Source organism: Nannospalax galili, unplaced genomic scaffold (genome assembly GCF_000622305.1).
Source record: "Nannospalax galili isolate Female #2095 unplaced genomic scaffold, S.galili_v1.0 scaffold156, whole genome shotgun sequence".
In the NCBI taxonomy this organism is placed as follows: domain Eukaryota; kingdom Metazoa; phylum Chordata; class Mammalia; order Rodentia; family Spalacidae; genus Nannospalax; species Nannospalax galili.
Genome location: NW_008337625.1, coordinates 531417 through 545862, shown reverse-complemented (window position 1 = coordinate 545862; position 14446 = coordinate 531417). Strand labels below are relative to the sequence as shown.

The 14446-nt window shown below is 42.3% G+C and overlaps 1 protein-coding gene across 1 annotated transcript in view; it reads right to left on the bottom strand.

Annotated features, from left to right (window-relative positions):
• Positions 1–847: 847 nt before the first annotated feature.
• The window catches only part of Rufy2 (RUN and FYVE domain containing 2), a gene marked incomplete in the record, with an annotated part of 33004 nt that continues 19405 nt past the window's right edge, over positions 848–14446 (bottom strand). Inside the window, 7 exon segments of the mRNA XM_008832648.3 lie at positions 848–1711; positions 1791–1868; positions 3510–3558; positions 5978–6072; positions 6975–7104; positions 11034–11153; positions 13688–13785. Coding sequence (XP_008830870.1) covers positions 1568–1711; positions 1791–1868; positions 3510–3558; positions 5978–6072; positions 6975–7104; positions 11034–11153; positions 13688–13785 — 714 coding nt within the window.

Below are 14446 nucleotides of genomic sequence, written 5' to 3'. Positions count from 1 at the left end.
TCAGAAATTCAACACCATCCTCAGCTACAAGAAAAAAGGGACATTAAAATCTGTCAGATGTAAGTAAAGTTTGACCAGAAGGTGATGAAATACAGGTTCTGATGAAAATACCGGTTGTATACTTTGGCAATTTAGAAAGAATGTAAATCTTAGTACATACTCATGAGGAGAAAGGATCAGAGAGGCATCTAATATTCTTGGGAATGTAAAATCTGTATGGCAGTTCTAAAAGGCTGATAAAGTGCATGTTGGATATTAATAGAGTTCTTGATTAGTGGTATTTAATTGTACAAGGTTAGTGTAATCTTTTTTTCTCCTTTCATTTTTGAGACAGGGTCTCTACATAGACCAGGCTGGCCTTGAACTTACTGATCCACCTGCCCCTGCCTTGAGTGCTAGAAGGCATGTACCACTGTGCTAAATTATTTTTAATGCTTAAAAGAGATCTCCAGCCTGGCCTGGTAATGTACGCCTCTGGCACCAGCACGTGGGAGGCTGAGGCAGGCGGACCTCTGTGAGTTCCAGGCCAGCTTAGTCTACATAGTGAGTTCAGGCCAGCTGGGGCTACAGGGAGACCCTGTCTCAATAAGACCAAATGAAAAAAGATTTATAAAGAACTCTTCTTGGGGAGAAGGAGGTTTTCATTTTTGGAGTCTGGCCCTTGCATCTGGGCTGGGTGTGGTGGCAAATGCCTTTAATCCCAGCACTCAGAAGGCAGAGACAGGCAGATCTGAGTTGGAGACAAGCCTGGTCCTCATAGCAAATTCCAGGCCAGTGCTGCATAGTGAGATCCTGTCTTTAAAAAAGGAAATTAGCATCTGGAAAGGATGGTGGTTCCTTCAGGAGCAGAAGAAGAAGGAGGTTAGATCAGTGGCATCTTAACCCACCATATGAAGAGTGGGCAAGCACAATGGCTGGTTTAGAAAAGACCAAAAAGAAATGTGTGGAATAAAATGTGGACCTTTTCCATTGTAGGAAGGAGAAGAGCAAGCAAATAAATTAAATTGGAATCTTAAAATGATGGAAGACCTACAGGGTAAGTGTAGTGGCACACAGAGAATCCCAGCACTTGAAAGGCTGAGGCAGGAAGGTAACGGAGTCCAGGTGAGACTGGGTAACTATGAGATCTTGTCTCAAAAAAAATGTTGCGTTGAAATACTAATGCTTATATAAAGTCAATGCATCTCCAGTCTTTAAGAACTATGAAGCTTTAAAGTGCATTAAGAGGTTTATAGGCACCATCAAGTGCTAACCTGACAGTTCAGAAGGAAACAATCCGAAGCCTTGTTTTAAGAAGGCCTCTCAAGATAAGGCAAATGCGTGTTAGCTGTGCTGTCTGGCCTTTCGTTGAAGGGTTACATGATTGTTCCACATAATGCATGCTGTGGTAAATTCTGAGTAACAATGAGGGAACTAAATATTAACTCATACAACTTAAAATCCCCACAAGCTGAGGTCATGGAAGGTTAACTGGTACCAATACCAGCTGAAAGCCATTTGCAATCGGGATGCTTTGTGCATGTGGTACATTGACTGCAGGGACTTCTGCAAGATTAGGTTCTGGGAGTCATGGCAAATTAGACGAGCACCTCTGAATGAGCATTGCGTGACAGGAATCACAAACTCGTACTGGCTTTGGTGAAGAAGGCAAAGGCAGTTCATTGTCAGAGCAGGCATTGCAGAAAATTTCCCCGCAGTTTCTACAGTGGTGCTATTAAGTGGAAAAATTGAGAAATGAGTTAGAAGCCATTTTTGTTGACAAGATTTGGGGCTCGTTTTCCACCTCTTACCTTTCTCTTCGAGAGTGAGAATTCCTTTTCGCAAAGCTTACAGTGTGTTGCTTCTTTGTCTTTGAGCCAAACCAGACCCTAGTAGGAAAAAAAGGATGAATAATAATGTGCAAAGTCAGAAACACCAAGAATGACAGTGAAAACTTACCTAAAGATGCATGAAAACATTAAGGCATATTGTTTTCTTAAATTTTTCAAAATTTTTTGTGTATGTGTGTATTGCCTGCACATAGGTAAGTGCACCCATGTCATGCAATGCCCGCGGAGGTGAGAAGAGGCTGTCGGGCCCCCTGGGACTGGAGTTACGGACAGTTGTTAGCTGCCATGTGGGTGCTGGGATTTGAACCCGGGTCTTCTGCAAGAACAACCAGTGTTTTTAACCGCTGAGCCATCTCTCCAGCCCCCATTAAGGCATATTCTGATGTGTAAAGTCTTACACTGAGCCATCACTTCAGCTCCATAAAGAAGATCTTGGGCCCACCAAGGATCAACATTTAAAACAGTCATGATGAAAAATACACAATGAAGCATCCTACAAAACACATTATACCAGAAGGACACAGAGAAAGATGAGAAATGAATCCACCGCATTGATAACTGGGTGGGAAACTGATGAATCAGAGGAACATGCTGGCAGTATGGTTAGCACAGTGCTTGCCTAGCATGCACCAGGCCCCAGGGTTGATTTCTAGCACTACAAAAAGGAAAAAGAAAAACATGAATTGCATGTTACTTTGCATACAGAGAGAAGCCAGAAGAAACAGCTCAGAGAACTGACATCAGTGGTTCCTTCTGGTGCAAGGGTTAGGGTGGGTTTAAGGTAAGGGAACATATGACAAATAGTTTTTATTTTAAGTCTTTTTAGGACTAGTACTTGACAAGGTTCCATTGTGTAGTTCTAGTGGTTGGAACTCGCTATGTAGACCAGGCAAACAGATCCTTCTGCCTCAGAGTGCGAGACTAAAGGTGTGCACCACCATGCCTGGCCTTGTTACTATTTTTGAGAAAAGGAATTGCTGTGTAGCCTAGGTTGGCCTTGAACTGGAAATCCTCCTGCCTCAGTCTTCATGAGTGCTGGGATTACAGATAGGTGCTACCTACCACACATATCATAGGTTCCAACCACCTTTATACATAATAACCTGTTCAACAGAGCAGTCCTATGCATATCAGAAGCCCATTTTAGGAAAAATTGAGGGTCAGTGAGGACACGTAACTTTCTAAAACTTAAGAACTACTAAGTAATAAACAGTAACAGTGGTATGGAAACTGGAGTTCTTCAGAGCAAAACTTACCGTGCCACAATTTGCATGGATGTGAAGCATATTTCTAAGGTAAATTGTCATCAATACTAATATACCCCTTAGCAGATACATCAGAAGCTAGGTAAATATTGTAGAAGATAGTGCGACTTTCCCACCTTCTGAAAATATGTCAGTAAGACTAGAGATGGTACTATAACACCACAGAGAGGAGCGCATCCACACCTCACATTGTCCAAGTTCCAGTCAATGATGCACTATATCCTGGGCTTCATTAGATATACCTTGGACATTTCCACCCTTTGGTGCTGGGGAATCAAACCAGGTCCTTCCCAACACCCCAGCCTCCACACACCTACAGATGTCACCTTCTGGTGCTGGGGAATCAACACCTCCACCTCCACACACCTATAGATGGCACCTTCTGGAGCTTTTTCCTTGGGAAAACATTACTCACCTGTAAGGCTTTGTTGGCTTCTTTTATATCTTCTATCTTAAGTTTGGACCTAAAAACAATAAGATGTCCAAATTTTTTTTTTTTTTTTTTTTTTTGGCCTTTTTGAAGCAGGGTCTCCCTGTAGCCCCAGCTGTCCTGGAACTCACTATGTAGACCAGGCTGGCCTTGAACTCACAGAGATCCGCCTGCCTCTGCCTCCCGAGTGCTGGGATTAAAGGTGTGCAGCACCATACCTGGCTAAAATACCTAATAATTTATTAGAAAGGTATTCATTTTTTTCATAGGCTATGAAATCCTGCTGGCTAGTGGGCTATTTTCCTATTTTTCTAACTATTCTAAAGCAAAACTGAATGCTTCCAGATTTGTACAACTTGGTTTTGTATTTTGTTTTTGTTTGTTTTTGCTTTTGGTTTTTTTTTGAGACAGGGTCTCCCTGTAGCCCAGCTAGCCTGGAATTCACTATGTAGACCAGGATGGCCTTGAACTCACAGAGATCTGCCTGCCTCTGCCTCTTGTTTTTCTTTTATTTATTTATGTTTTTTGTTTGAGACAGTCTCTCACTCTACAATTTGATTTTTGAGGTTTTTTTAATCTTTTTTTTTTTTTTGAAACAGGGTATCCCTGTAGCCCCAGCTGGCCTGGAACTCACTATGTAGACTAGGCTGGCCTCAAACTCACAGAGATCCACCTGCCTCTGCCTCTCAAGTGCTGGGACTACAGGATGTGCTACCACGCCCAGCTTACAATTTGATTTTTAAAAACTTTATTGTGTGTGAGAGGGCATGTGCAAAGCCCTGGGTACAGTCCCTAGCACCACATAAACTGGGTATGGTGGCACATAGCTGCAGGATCAGAAGTTAAAGGCCATCCTGGCTAAGCAGTGAATTTTTTTGTATTTTTTATTTTGGAATGACTGTTTTGGCAAATGAGTAAAGGTTAAAAAGTGCCGATCCAGGGGGCTGGAAAGATGGTTCAGCAGTTGAGCACTGGCTGCTTTTGCGGAGGACCTGGTTCACAGTGCCTGTATGCCAGCTCACCACTGCCCCTTAATGCCAGTTCCAGAGGAACTGATGTCTCCTTCTGGTGCACATGTGGTGCACATCGTACATGTAAGTTAAAACTCATAGAAAATCATTTTCCCAGTACCTGGGAGGCAGAAGCAGGCAGATCTCTGAGTTAAAGGCCAGCCTGGTCTACATAGTGAGTTCCAGGACAGCTGGGGCTGCAGGGAGCCCCTACCCCAAAAAGACCCCCCCCCCCAAAAAAAAAAAAACCCAAAAACAAAACAAAAAAACCCACACTTTTTAAAAAAAGAAAGCAAAGTGCTGATTCAGGCCGGGGTTATAGCTCAGTGGAACAGCATGCTGGGTTCCATCCCAGCATCAAAACAGAAAAACCAAAGTGCTCATCTAATCTCTATCCCTCACTACCACCAAAAAAAAAAACATTTTAATGTCCTGTGTGGCTAGGGAATTTACTGGTTTGACTTATTTCAAAATAGTAATGAATGGAACAAGAAGTATAGAAATCTAAGTGTTGGCTGGGTGGTAGCACAGACCTTTAATCTCAGCACTCAGGAGGCAGAGGCAGGCATATCCCTGTGAGATCAAGGCCAGTTTTGTCAATATAGTTCCTGGCCAGCCAGGGCTACAAGGGACACCCTGTCGTTCCAAGAAAAAAAAAAAAAAAAAAAAAAAAAAAAGAAAGAAAAAAAAGAAAAAAGAAATGTGTTGGACCTGGAGAGATGGCTCAGTAGTTAAGAGCACTGACTGCTCCTGCAAAGTTCAGTTCCCAGCACCCATATGGCAGCTCAGAACCACCTATAACTCCAGCTCCTGGAGATCTGACACCCTCTTCTAGCCTCGAGGGCACCCCCAACCCATATGACACATACACAAAAATAAAGCCCAGCCTATTTTTGGTCATGAACTCTATGCGTAGCTGAGGATGACCTTGAACATCCTGACCTTCCTGCCTCTCCCTCCCAAGTGCTGAGCTTATAGGCACCTGGTTCCCTTCTTCATAGAATTCCAGTAACATTTTAATATTTTATTTTATTCTAATTTTATATGTATGAGTATACTGCTTGCATGTGTATAAGTGCACTCATGTCATGCAATGTCCACAGAGGTCAGAAAAGGACTTGGATCCCCCAGAACTGTAGTTATGGATGGTTGTTAGCCGCCATGTAGGGTACTAGGAATCAAACCTGGGTCCTCTGCAAGAGCAACCAGTGTTTTTAACCACTGAGCCATCTCTCCAGTGCCCCCAAAGACATTTTATTACAAGATCACACTGTATTAACATGAGACTAAACCCTTGAAGACATAAAAACACCTCTACTCCCCCACAAAGCTAGCTCTTCCTATCTTTTTCATGTACTTAAATCTTTCTGTATAGTTGGTCAGTACATTCATATCTTTTCCAAAAGTCAGTGAGTATTTAGTTGAAGGGAAAAAAGGAATTACTCGCTAAGTTTGTTGCCAAGTTCACGAAGAGCTTGTTCTTGTTCCTGATAGATGTTTTTCAACTGCTGATTTTCATCCTGGAGCTTAAGGAATTCCTTCGAAACAACAAGAGACAGAAAATACAATTTAACAGAAAAAAACAAACTCTATTTGTGTATATGTATATATACATTCCATTTTATGAGTGTGTGTCTATGTGTGTGTGTGTATATATGCATGCAATTATGTACATGCCATTAAATAAGAAGGCATACATATCCTTGAGCTTTGTTTCCGAGACAGTATCTTGTTAATGTAGCTCAAATTGACCTGGAATTCATTATATAGCCTAGGTTACTCCTAAACCCCCACACCTCTTGCCTTTGCCTACCCAGGTGTGCCTACCACAGTTTCTCCTAAGAAACTTCTTGGCTGCTCTGTGTATCAGCTCTCTTCCATTCAGTCTCCCTACTGATAATCCGTAGGATGAGTAGTAGATCTTGTTTCCTTGTATAAATGTAAATTATATAAAGTATCTTTTGGTTTTGGTTTTGTTTTTTGAGACAGAGTTTCCCTGTAGCCTCAGCTGGCCTAGAACTCACAATGCAGAGCAGGCTGGCCTTGATCTTGCAGAGATCCACCCACCTGCCTCAGCTCCCAGAGTTCTGAGATTTAAAGACACTTGCCAGCATGCCTACCTTCTCAACTCCACATTTTTATGTGGTTTCTGGTAATTGAACTCAAGTCCTGCAAGTGCTTACTAACTGAACCATCCCCAGCTCTAAAAGTATCTTTTAAAATAAGCTAAGAAGCTAGGCATGGTGGGTGGCTCATACCTGTAAACTCCAGAGGCTGAGACAGGAGGATTGCCACACAGAGGATTGCTACATAGAGTTCCAGGCCAGCATGGGCTACAGTTTGAGGCCCCGTTTCAAATAAAACCAAAAAACCAAACCAAAACAAAAAGAAAGTTAACATTTATCAAGATATAATAGTGAAAGTTTTTACCACTATTTACTTTTTTAAGATTAACGATTTGTTGGGTCTCATTTCTCAGATGAGATAAGACGCCTTTCTCCTTTAGGATATCTTCCTGCAAAGTCTGTCTCCACTCCTTCTCAATCTTCAGATCCGTTTCCAGCTGCGCCCTTGAATGATGAATAACAGCAGGTCAGTGCTGCTTCTCCCGATAGTCAGATGTACCCCTTAATGCCAGCATCTTTAACTGACAGTTGGATGTATGCCTTAACGCCAGTATCTTTCTCCTCTGACAGTCGGATGTACCCCTTAACCCTGCGTCTTTAGTGAGTGGTCGGATGTACCCTTAATGCCTGCATCTCCTTTGTAGCATTCCCTCAGATGTTTTCCTTTTCTTTGTTTGCTACCTTTCACTCACCACAGATTATTATTTTTTTGATTTTTGAGATAGGGTCTCATGTAGCCAAGGGTAGCCCTCAAATCCCCTTCTTCCTGCCTCTACTCCATCCTCCAGGTGCTAGGATTATAAGGTGTGTTCCACCACCCCTGGCTCTCTTATTCACTGTTATTAGCTTAAGTTATCATACAAAGTGACACTTCACTATGACATACATAGTATGTCATCACACTCCGCTAGTCATCCCTTTTAGTCCCCTTGCCACCTCTAGCTGTTCCTCCATCAGCCCCCAAATAACCCCCTTCTGTCCCACAGATCCCACTGCTTCCCCCTGAAGATCTCCCTCTTCCTTCCCTCCCTCTTACTGTTCCTTTCCTACATCCATCTCTCTCTAGAATTCTTTATTTTTTAATTTTTATTTTTTGTCTTTTTGAGACAGGGTCTCCATGTAGCCCCAGCTGTCCTGGAACTCACTATGTAGACCAGGCTGGCCTTGAACTCACAGAGATCCGCCTGCCTCTGGGATTAAAGGCGTGCGCCACCATGTCCAGCCCAAATTTTTAAAATTATTTTTATTTTATGTATATGAGTGTATTGCCTGCACGTGTGTAAGTGTACCTGTGTTGTGCACTGCCTGCAGAGGTCAGAAAAGGGCATCAGGTCCCCTGGAACTGGAGATGATTGTTAGCTGCCACGTGGGTGCTGGGAACCAATCCTGGGTCCTCTTCAAGAGAGCAGCCAGTGCTCTTAACTGCTGAGTCATCTCTCTAGCCCCTAACATTCTTTGTAAACATGGCCAACTGTACAGTGTAGGCATATAAGCATCATGGTGAAAGGTGCTAATTAGGTTTAATTATTTTAGTGGACAAAATGGGTTTCAAGATGACATTTTCATACACATGTATCATCGTACTTTGCTCATATTCAATTCCCTGTCCCAATATTTTCTTTTATAAATATTTTTTGGCAGGGCTGGAGAGATGGCTCAGCAGTTAAGAACAGTGGTTGTTCTTCCAGAAGACTCAGGTTCGGCAATGAAGGAATAACATAAGGCTGGAAGATTCCCTTCTTATCTTCACATGTCCAGGTTAACAGCATAGAGCTCTGAGCTACATTTGAAGCCATTCCCAGACCTACATGCAGGCAATACACGCATACACATAAAATAAAAATGCTAAATAAAAAAATTTTTAAAATATTTTTTGGCAAATAAATTCAGAGCACAGACTTTTTTTTTTATTAAAGACAGGGTCTCATCCCAAGCTGGCCTCAAACTTGCTATGTAACCAAAGATAACCTTGAACTTCTGATCCTCTTGCTCCACTTAAGTAGCCAACATGGGCTACGTAGCAAAACCTGGTTTCAAAAAAAAAAAATGTTTAAAATGTTTGCAGATAGTCTGTCAACTATGAGTACACTTTAAAAATAAAATTAAAGGGCCACTAAGATGGCTCTGTAGGTAAAGACACTTGCTGCTAAGCCTGTGATTGACTCAAGTTCAATCCCCAAGTCGCCCATGATGGAAGGCGAGAACCAGCTCCCACAAGTTCTCTAACTTCCACATGCACAAGCCTGGCACATGCATGCCACATACATACACACCCATGTGCACAAAAAATGTAATTAAAACTTTGCTAAAAAAATTAAATCATGTATAAGTGTATATTTGTTTTTGTTTCTTCATTTTGTGGCGCTGGGACTTGAACTTGGGCCTTGCACATAATAGGCCCATATTCTACCAATGAGTTCTGAGCCCCAGAAAAGAGTTTGCAAAGTACATAGTCCATAGAGGAGTATCTCAGGAGTGATGCACACTGACGAAGCATTTTAGTTTTTACAAGTATCAGTAATATGTTTCCTCCCAGTAAATATGCACTGTTTTTGTTATTAAAAGAAAACAGGGGAGGGAGAAGAGACGGCTCAGCAGTAAAGAGCCCTGGCTGCTCTTGCAGAGGACCCAGGTTCAAGTCCCAGCACCCACATGGTGGCTAACATCCTTTCTAATTCCAGTTCCAGAGGATCCAATGACCTTTTCTGACCTCCGTGAGCACTGCACACATGCTACACTTCCATACATGCAGGCAATACAATAAATAAATAATAAATAAATAAATGAAAACAACAGGGAGCTGAAGACATGACTATATAATTAAGAGCAGGTGCTACTCTTGCAGACCTAAATTCAACTCCTAGCACCTGTATCTGGCAGCTCATAACTACCTGTAATTCTAGCTCCGGGGCCTTGATGACCTGTTTGGTCTCTACTAGCACTTATACACATAATATGCACACAGACACACACACAACTACACATAATTTCAAAAATCTTTAAAAAGAAAAGAACGGGCTGGGGATGGGAGCTCAGAGTAGAGCATTTATTTAGCATATACAAGGCCCTGGGTTTGATTCCCCAGCACCACATAAGCCAGACATGATGGCACACACCTATAATGCTGGCACTCAGGAGGTAGGGCAGGAAGATCAGAAGTTCAAAGTCATCCTTGCTTACACAAGGAGTGCTAGGCCAGCCTGGGACACATAAGATAAGTCTGTAGCCTCAGAGCTGGGCAGGGAGAGACAGGAGGATCCTGGGGCTTACTGGCCAGCCAGTGTAGCCTAACTGGCATGCTCCAGCCAATGAGAGACCCTGTCTCAAAGAAGGTGGATGGAATTCCTGAGGATGACTCCCCAGGTTGTCCTCTAGCCTCCATGTGATTACACACACACATCTTTTTAAAAAGATACTTTACAGTCAAGCATGGTGGCCCGGGTCTTCAAATGCCAGTACTCAGGAGACATAGGCAGGTGGCTCTCTCTGGAATTGAGGCCAATCTGGTCTACATAGTGAGTTCCAGGCTAGCTGTGGCTACAAGGAGACCCTGTCTCAAAAAAATAAATAACAGATGGGCATGGTAGCGCATGCCTTTAATCCCAGAATTGGGAGGCAGAGGCAGGTGGATTTCTGTGAGTTCGAGGCCAGCCTGATCTATATACCAAGTTCCAGGCCAGCTAGAGCTACAGGGAGACCCTGTCTCAAAAAGACAAAATAAAATAATAAAGGGAGTAAATACTAAGTGTTATCGCTGACATTTTCAATTTGTTTCGTGTGTGTGTGTGTGTGTGTGTGTGTGTGTGTGTGTATCGTTCTGAGGGTTGAACTCAAGTCCTCCCCAATGCTAAGGGGAGTGCTCCATTCGTGTGTGTGTGTGTGTGTGTGTGTGTGTGTGTGTGTGCGTGTGTGTATCGTTCTGAGGGTTGAACTCAAGTCCTCCCCAATGCTAGGGGGAGTGCTCCACCACTGAAGTAAATCCCTAACCCGATTCTTTTTCAATTAGATTTTATTTTTATTTACTTATTTATTTATTTATTTACTTATTTATTTGGAGGGGGGCACATGTATGGGCCGTGGTGCATGTGTGGAGATCAGAAGACAACTTGTGGAAATCAGTTCTCTCCTTCCACTGTGTGGGTCCCAGAATTGAATTCAGGTCATTATTCTCAGTGGCAGGTGCCTTTACCATACCACTAAGCCATCTTCCCCATCTCCCACACCACTGAGCCATCTCCCACATCTCACAAACACAAACTTTTTTTTTTTAAGTACACACACTAGCTGGCATTATTAAATAGAAATCTGGGCATTCTGCCATTACACAGTGTAGAGCTCATGTCAGTATTTGTTTCCAGGAGCAGAACACTCACAGCTGCTTCTCCTTCTGCGAGATCTGTCTCTGCAGGCTGTCGGACTGGCTCAGGTGTTCTTGGACGTATCTCTCGTCCTCATCTTCCACATCTGTTTGCGCCTTCTCTGCTTGCTGCAATCTGGTGTAATTCAAATCAACTTTGGGTAAAACTGAGGCTAGAACTAGGGTGTAAAAGGGTGAAGAAGACAAATAAAAGAAAAATGGGGAAATAGAAACATTTCTAAATGAAAACAAAGTCTGGGGGAGAACTCACAAACTCAAACATGAAAGAGCCACACAATGTCTAGAAATAGCTTTGTGATTTCTTTTTTCCAATATGACATAATACGCCCAGAATAGTATCTTCAAATTTGCTTTATTTCTTGTTCATAATTAATGCAAAGCAATACAGCCTTTACCATCATAGCATAATGAATCAAATTTCAACATATAGCTAGGTATGTTACTGCCTTTTTACAAAACCATGAAAAGCAGAGTGTTTAGGTCTGTAGTAGGTGAAGACGCCACCTCTTATATGTGATGCTAAGATGTGAACGCCAGGAGTCAAGTGTGCTACAAGGCCAAGAGCGAAGAGTGACAGTTACTCCAATAACAACAGAGTCCTTCCTCGAAGATGTTTATGCAATTGCTAAAACTATGCCAAAGCTGTATTATATATTTATGTGTGTATGTATATATAGATTTATATAAGATTCAAAAAGAATTTAATGCTAGTTGGCATCATCATTCCCTAAAGATAATTTTTATTTCTCAACACTGAATAATAAAAATCAGCTTAAACTGTTGGGAGCCTCATTTTTTTCTGTTTTTATTTATGACATTGCTTTTCCTGGGTTCCACTTCTTGCCTTAATCTTGGCCATTAAGATTTAGGAGGCTTATTTTCAATATTTTATAAGAAAATATTTCCCAGGGTTCAAGGAACATTAACTCTTTGTAAGGAATCACAAGAGAAATAAATTTCTATTTCTGTTCAACTAACAACAACAAAAAAAACCCTCCTGCCTCTTCTTATGTGCCTCAAAAACGTTCTAGTGGGACAACACCCCAGGAATATAAAAAGCTTCTAAGGAAAGAACACTTAAGTTACCTCTAGGTTTAAATTTAAATTAAAACATTAAGGCAGTAGGGGTGGACTCAAGCTTTTTTCTCTAAGGTTACAGGAAGTAAAGTAAAAGTGAGGTAGGCCTTGCAGTTGTGCTATTACACAAGAGGGCAAAGGGAACTAGAAAACAGATGCTGAAGCCCAGGGCGACAGCCAACCTGGGTTAGAAGTTGCCTTGAAAAAGTATTTTAAAAAATCAGTAAGGAGCTGGACACGGTGGTGGACGCCTTTAATTCCCACATTCAGGAGACAGAGGCAGGCGGAACTCTGAGTTCCAGGTCAGCCTGGTCTACATTGCAAACTCTAGGCCAGCCAGGGCTACATCGCGACCATGCCCACCCCCCCGAAAAAAGTAAGGGAGCCATTAGGCCAAGAGTATGTCAATGGGGGAGGAAATATCTGCCAACACAGCATGAAACCAAAAGTTTATACGCTTTCCATCAAAAAGTAGCTAAAAAGATAAAACTGTGTTTGAAAATCCTGCCCTCCATGTGGCTGATACTCAAATCTGCCCTTGTGCACAAGGTTGAGGAATGTATTTCAGGGAGCCCAGTGCACTTGCTCTGCCCAATGGCAATGTATACCACAGCAGTCAACCACAAAACGTGCAGGGTTCCTAAGGCCCTTAGGCAATATGGGATAGCATAGATTCTTTTCCATTTACTGTATCATAAAAGAATGGGTTCCCCTGTGGTCCAATTGGTTTCAGAAGGAAATGTCTTTGACCAGCTTGTACTGGTCCTGAGGGTCACTAGTGGCACATTTCACCAGTGACATTGCTATTGTCCTAGTCTGAGTTAACAAATCATTGTCACTTCATAATGGGATGGACAGAAATCAAAGACAGAAAAAGGTAATAAAGATGTCCAAAGTGTAAAAATGGGGATAAAGAAAACAAAAAAGAAGAAAGAAAAAAGAAAAAAGAAGAAAGGATGTCAATAAAAGAATATTCATGTCAGTAAAGCATTAATAGTTATGTTTTTCATAAGTTCAAAGAAAGTAATGACAAGACACATGTTGACACCACCATGACAGAGCAATGGATACATCACATTTTCCAACAGTAAAAAGTGAGAAATGCCAATATCAAAGAATTTAATCTCAATAAAATCAGATCTCAGGTTAGACTGAGGGGCCTAAGCTCAAAGAAGCCAAACTACCAAACTACTGGCTGGAATCTTCAGACAGAGATGGGAACAGTGAGGACCGACAGTTACTCAGCATAGAAACCACTGGGACCATCCCCACTCAGACTCTGCCCGGCACCTCACTCTTTCCAAGGTCTTCGTGTTAGGTTTTATGTCATAGAATGACGTGAGTTTGCAGGTATTAACCTTTTAAAAATGTCTACAAGAGAGCAACTCAAGATGAATCAGTGTAACATAAGGCAACTTGATTCCATGCAGCAACTAAAATGAAGCAAAACCTGGCTCAGCGGAAACAAAAAATGGGCCCTAAGGAGGCTGTGCTGCTTGGTTTTCTGACAGGTGTCAGAGGTGAATGAAGAGAGGGGACAGAGGGGAAAGAACACATACGGAGATGCTGTACCTCTGCTCCAGCTGCCTCATGGCCGCAGTGATTTTATTCGTTTTTTCTTCTAGTCGGGCAATTATTTCATTTTTCTCTTTCAAGCCATCTTCAGAGCCCTATTATTAAAACACAAGGGCTATGGTGGTTGTGATTTTTAAACCTGTTGGGCCAACTGAGGCACATGCCTAGAATGTTAGCACTCAGGAGGTGGAGATGAAATCACTGTCAGCGTTGATACACATAAAACTGGCCTGGAACTTGCTATGTAGACCAGTCTGGCCTGAAACTTAAGACAATGAGGCCAGCCTGGGCTAAACAGCCAGAACTCTAGTCTCACAAATAACCAAATAACGATAATAAAGCACCGTATGGGCTAGAGAGATGGCTGAGTGGATAAAGGTGCCGATCACATAAGACCCAAGTTCTAGCCCCAGAGCCCACATGGTGGAAGGAGAGATCCGACTCCCTCAAGTTGCACTCTCCACATGTGCTTGGAGGCATACACACATCATATACACATACAATAAAAATAAGTATGTGCAGGGCTGGAAAGATGGCTCAGCTGTTAAGAGCACTGACTGCTCTTGCAGAGGATCCAGGTTCGATTCCCAACACCCACATGGCGGCTACGAACCAACCTTAACTCCAGTTCCAGGGGATCTGATACCTTCTTCTGTCCTCTGCTGGCGCTGCACAACATGGGTGCACTTACACACATGCAGGCATAACGCTTATACACATAATATAAAAATAAATAAATTAAATTTAAAAATGTGT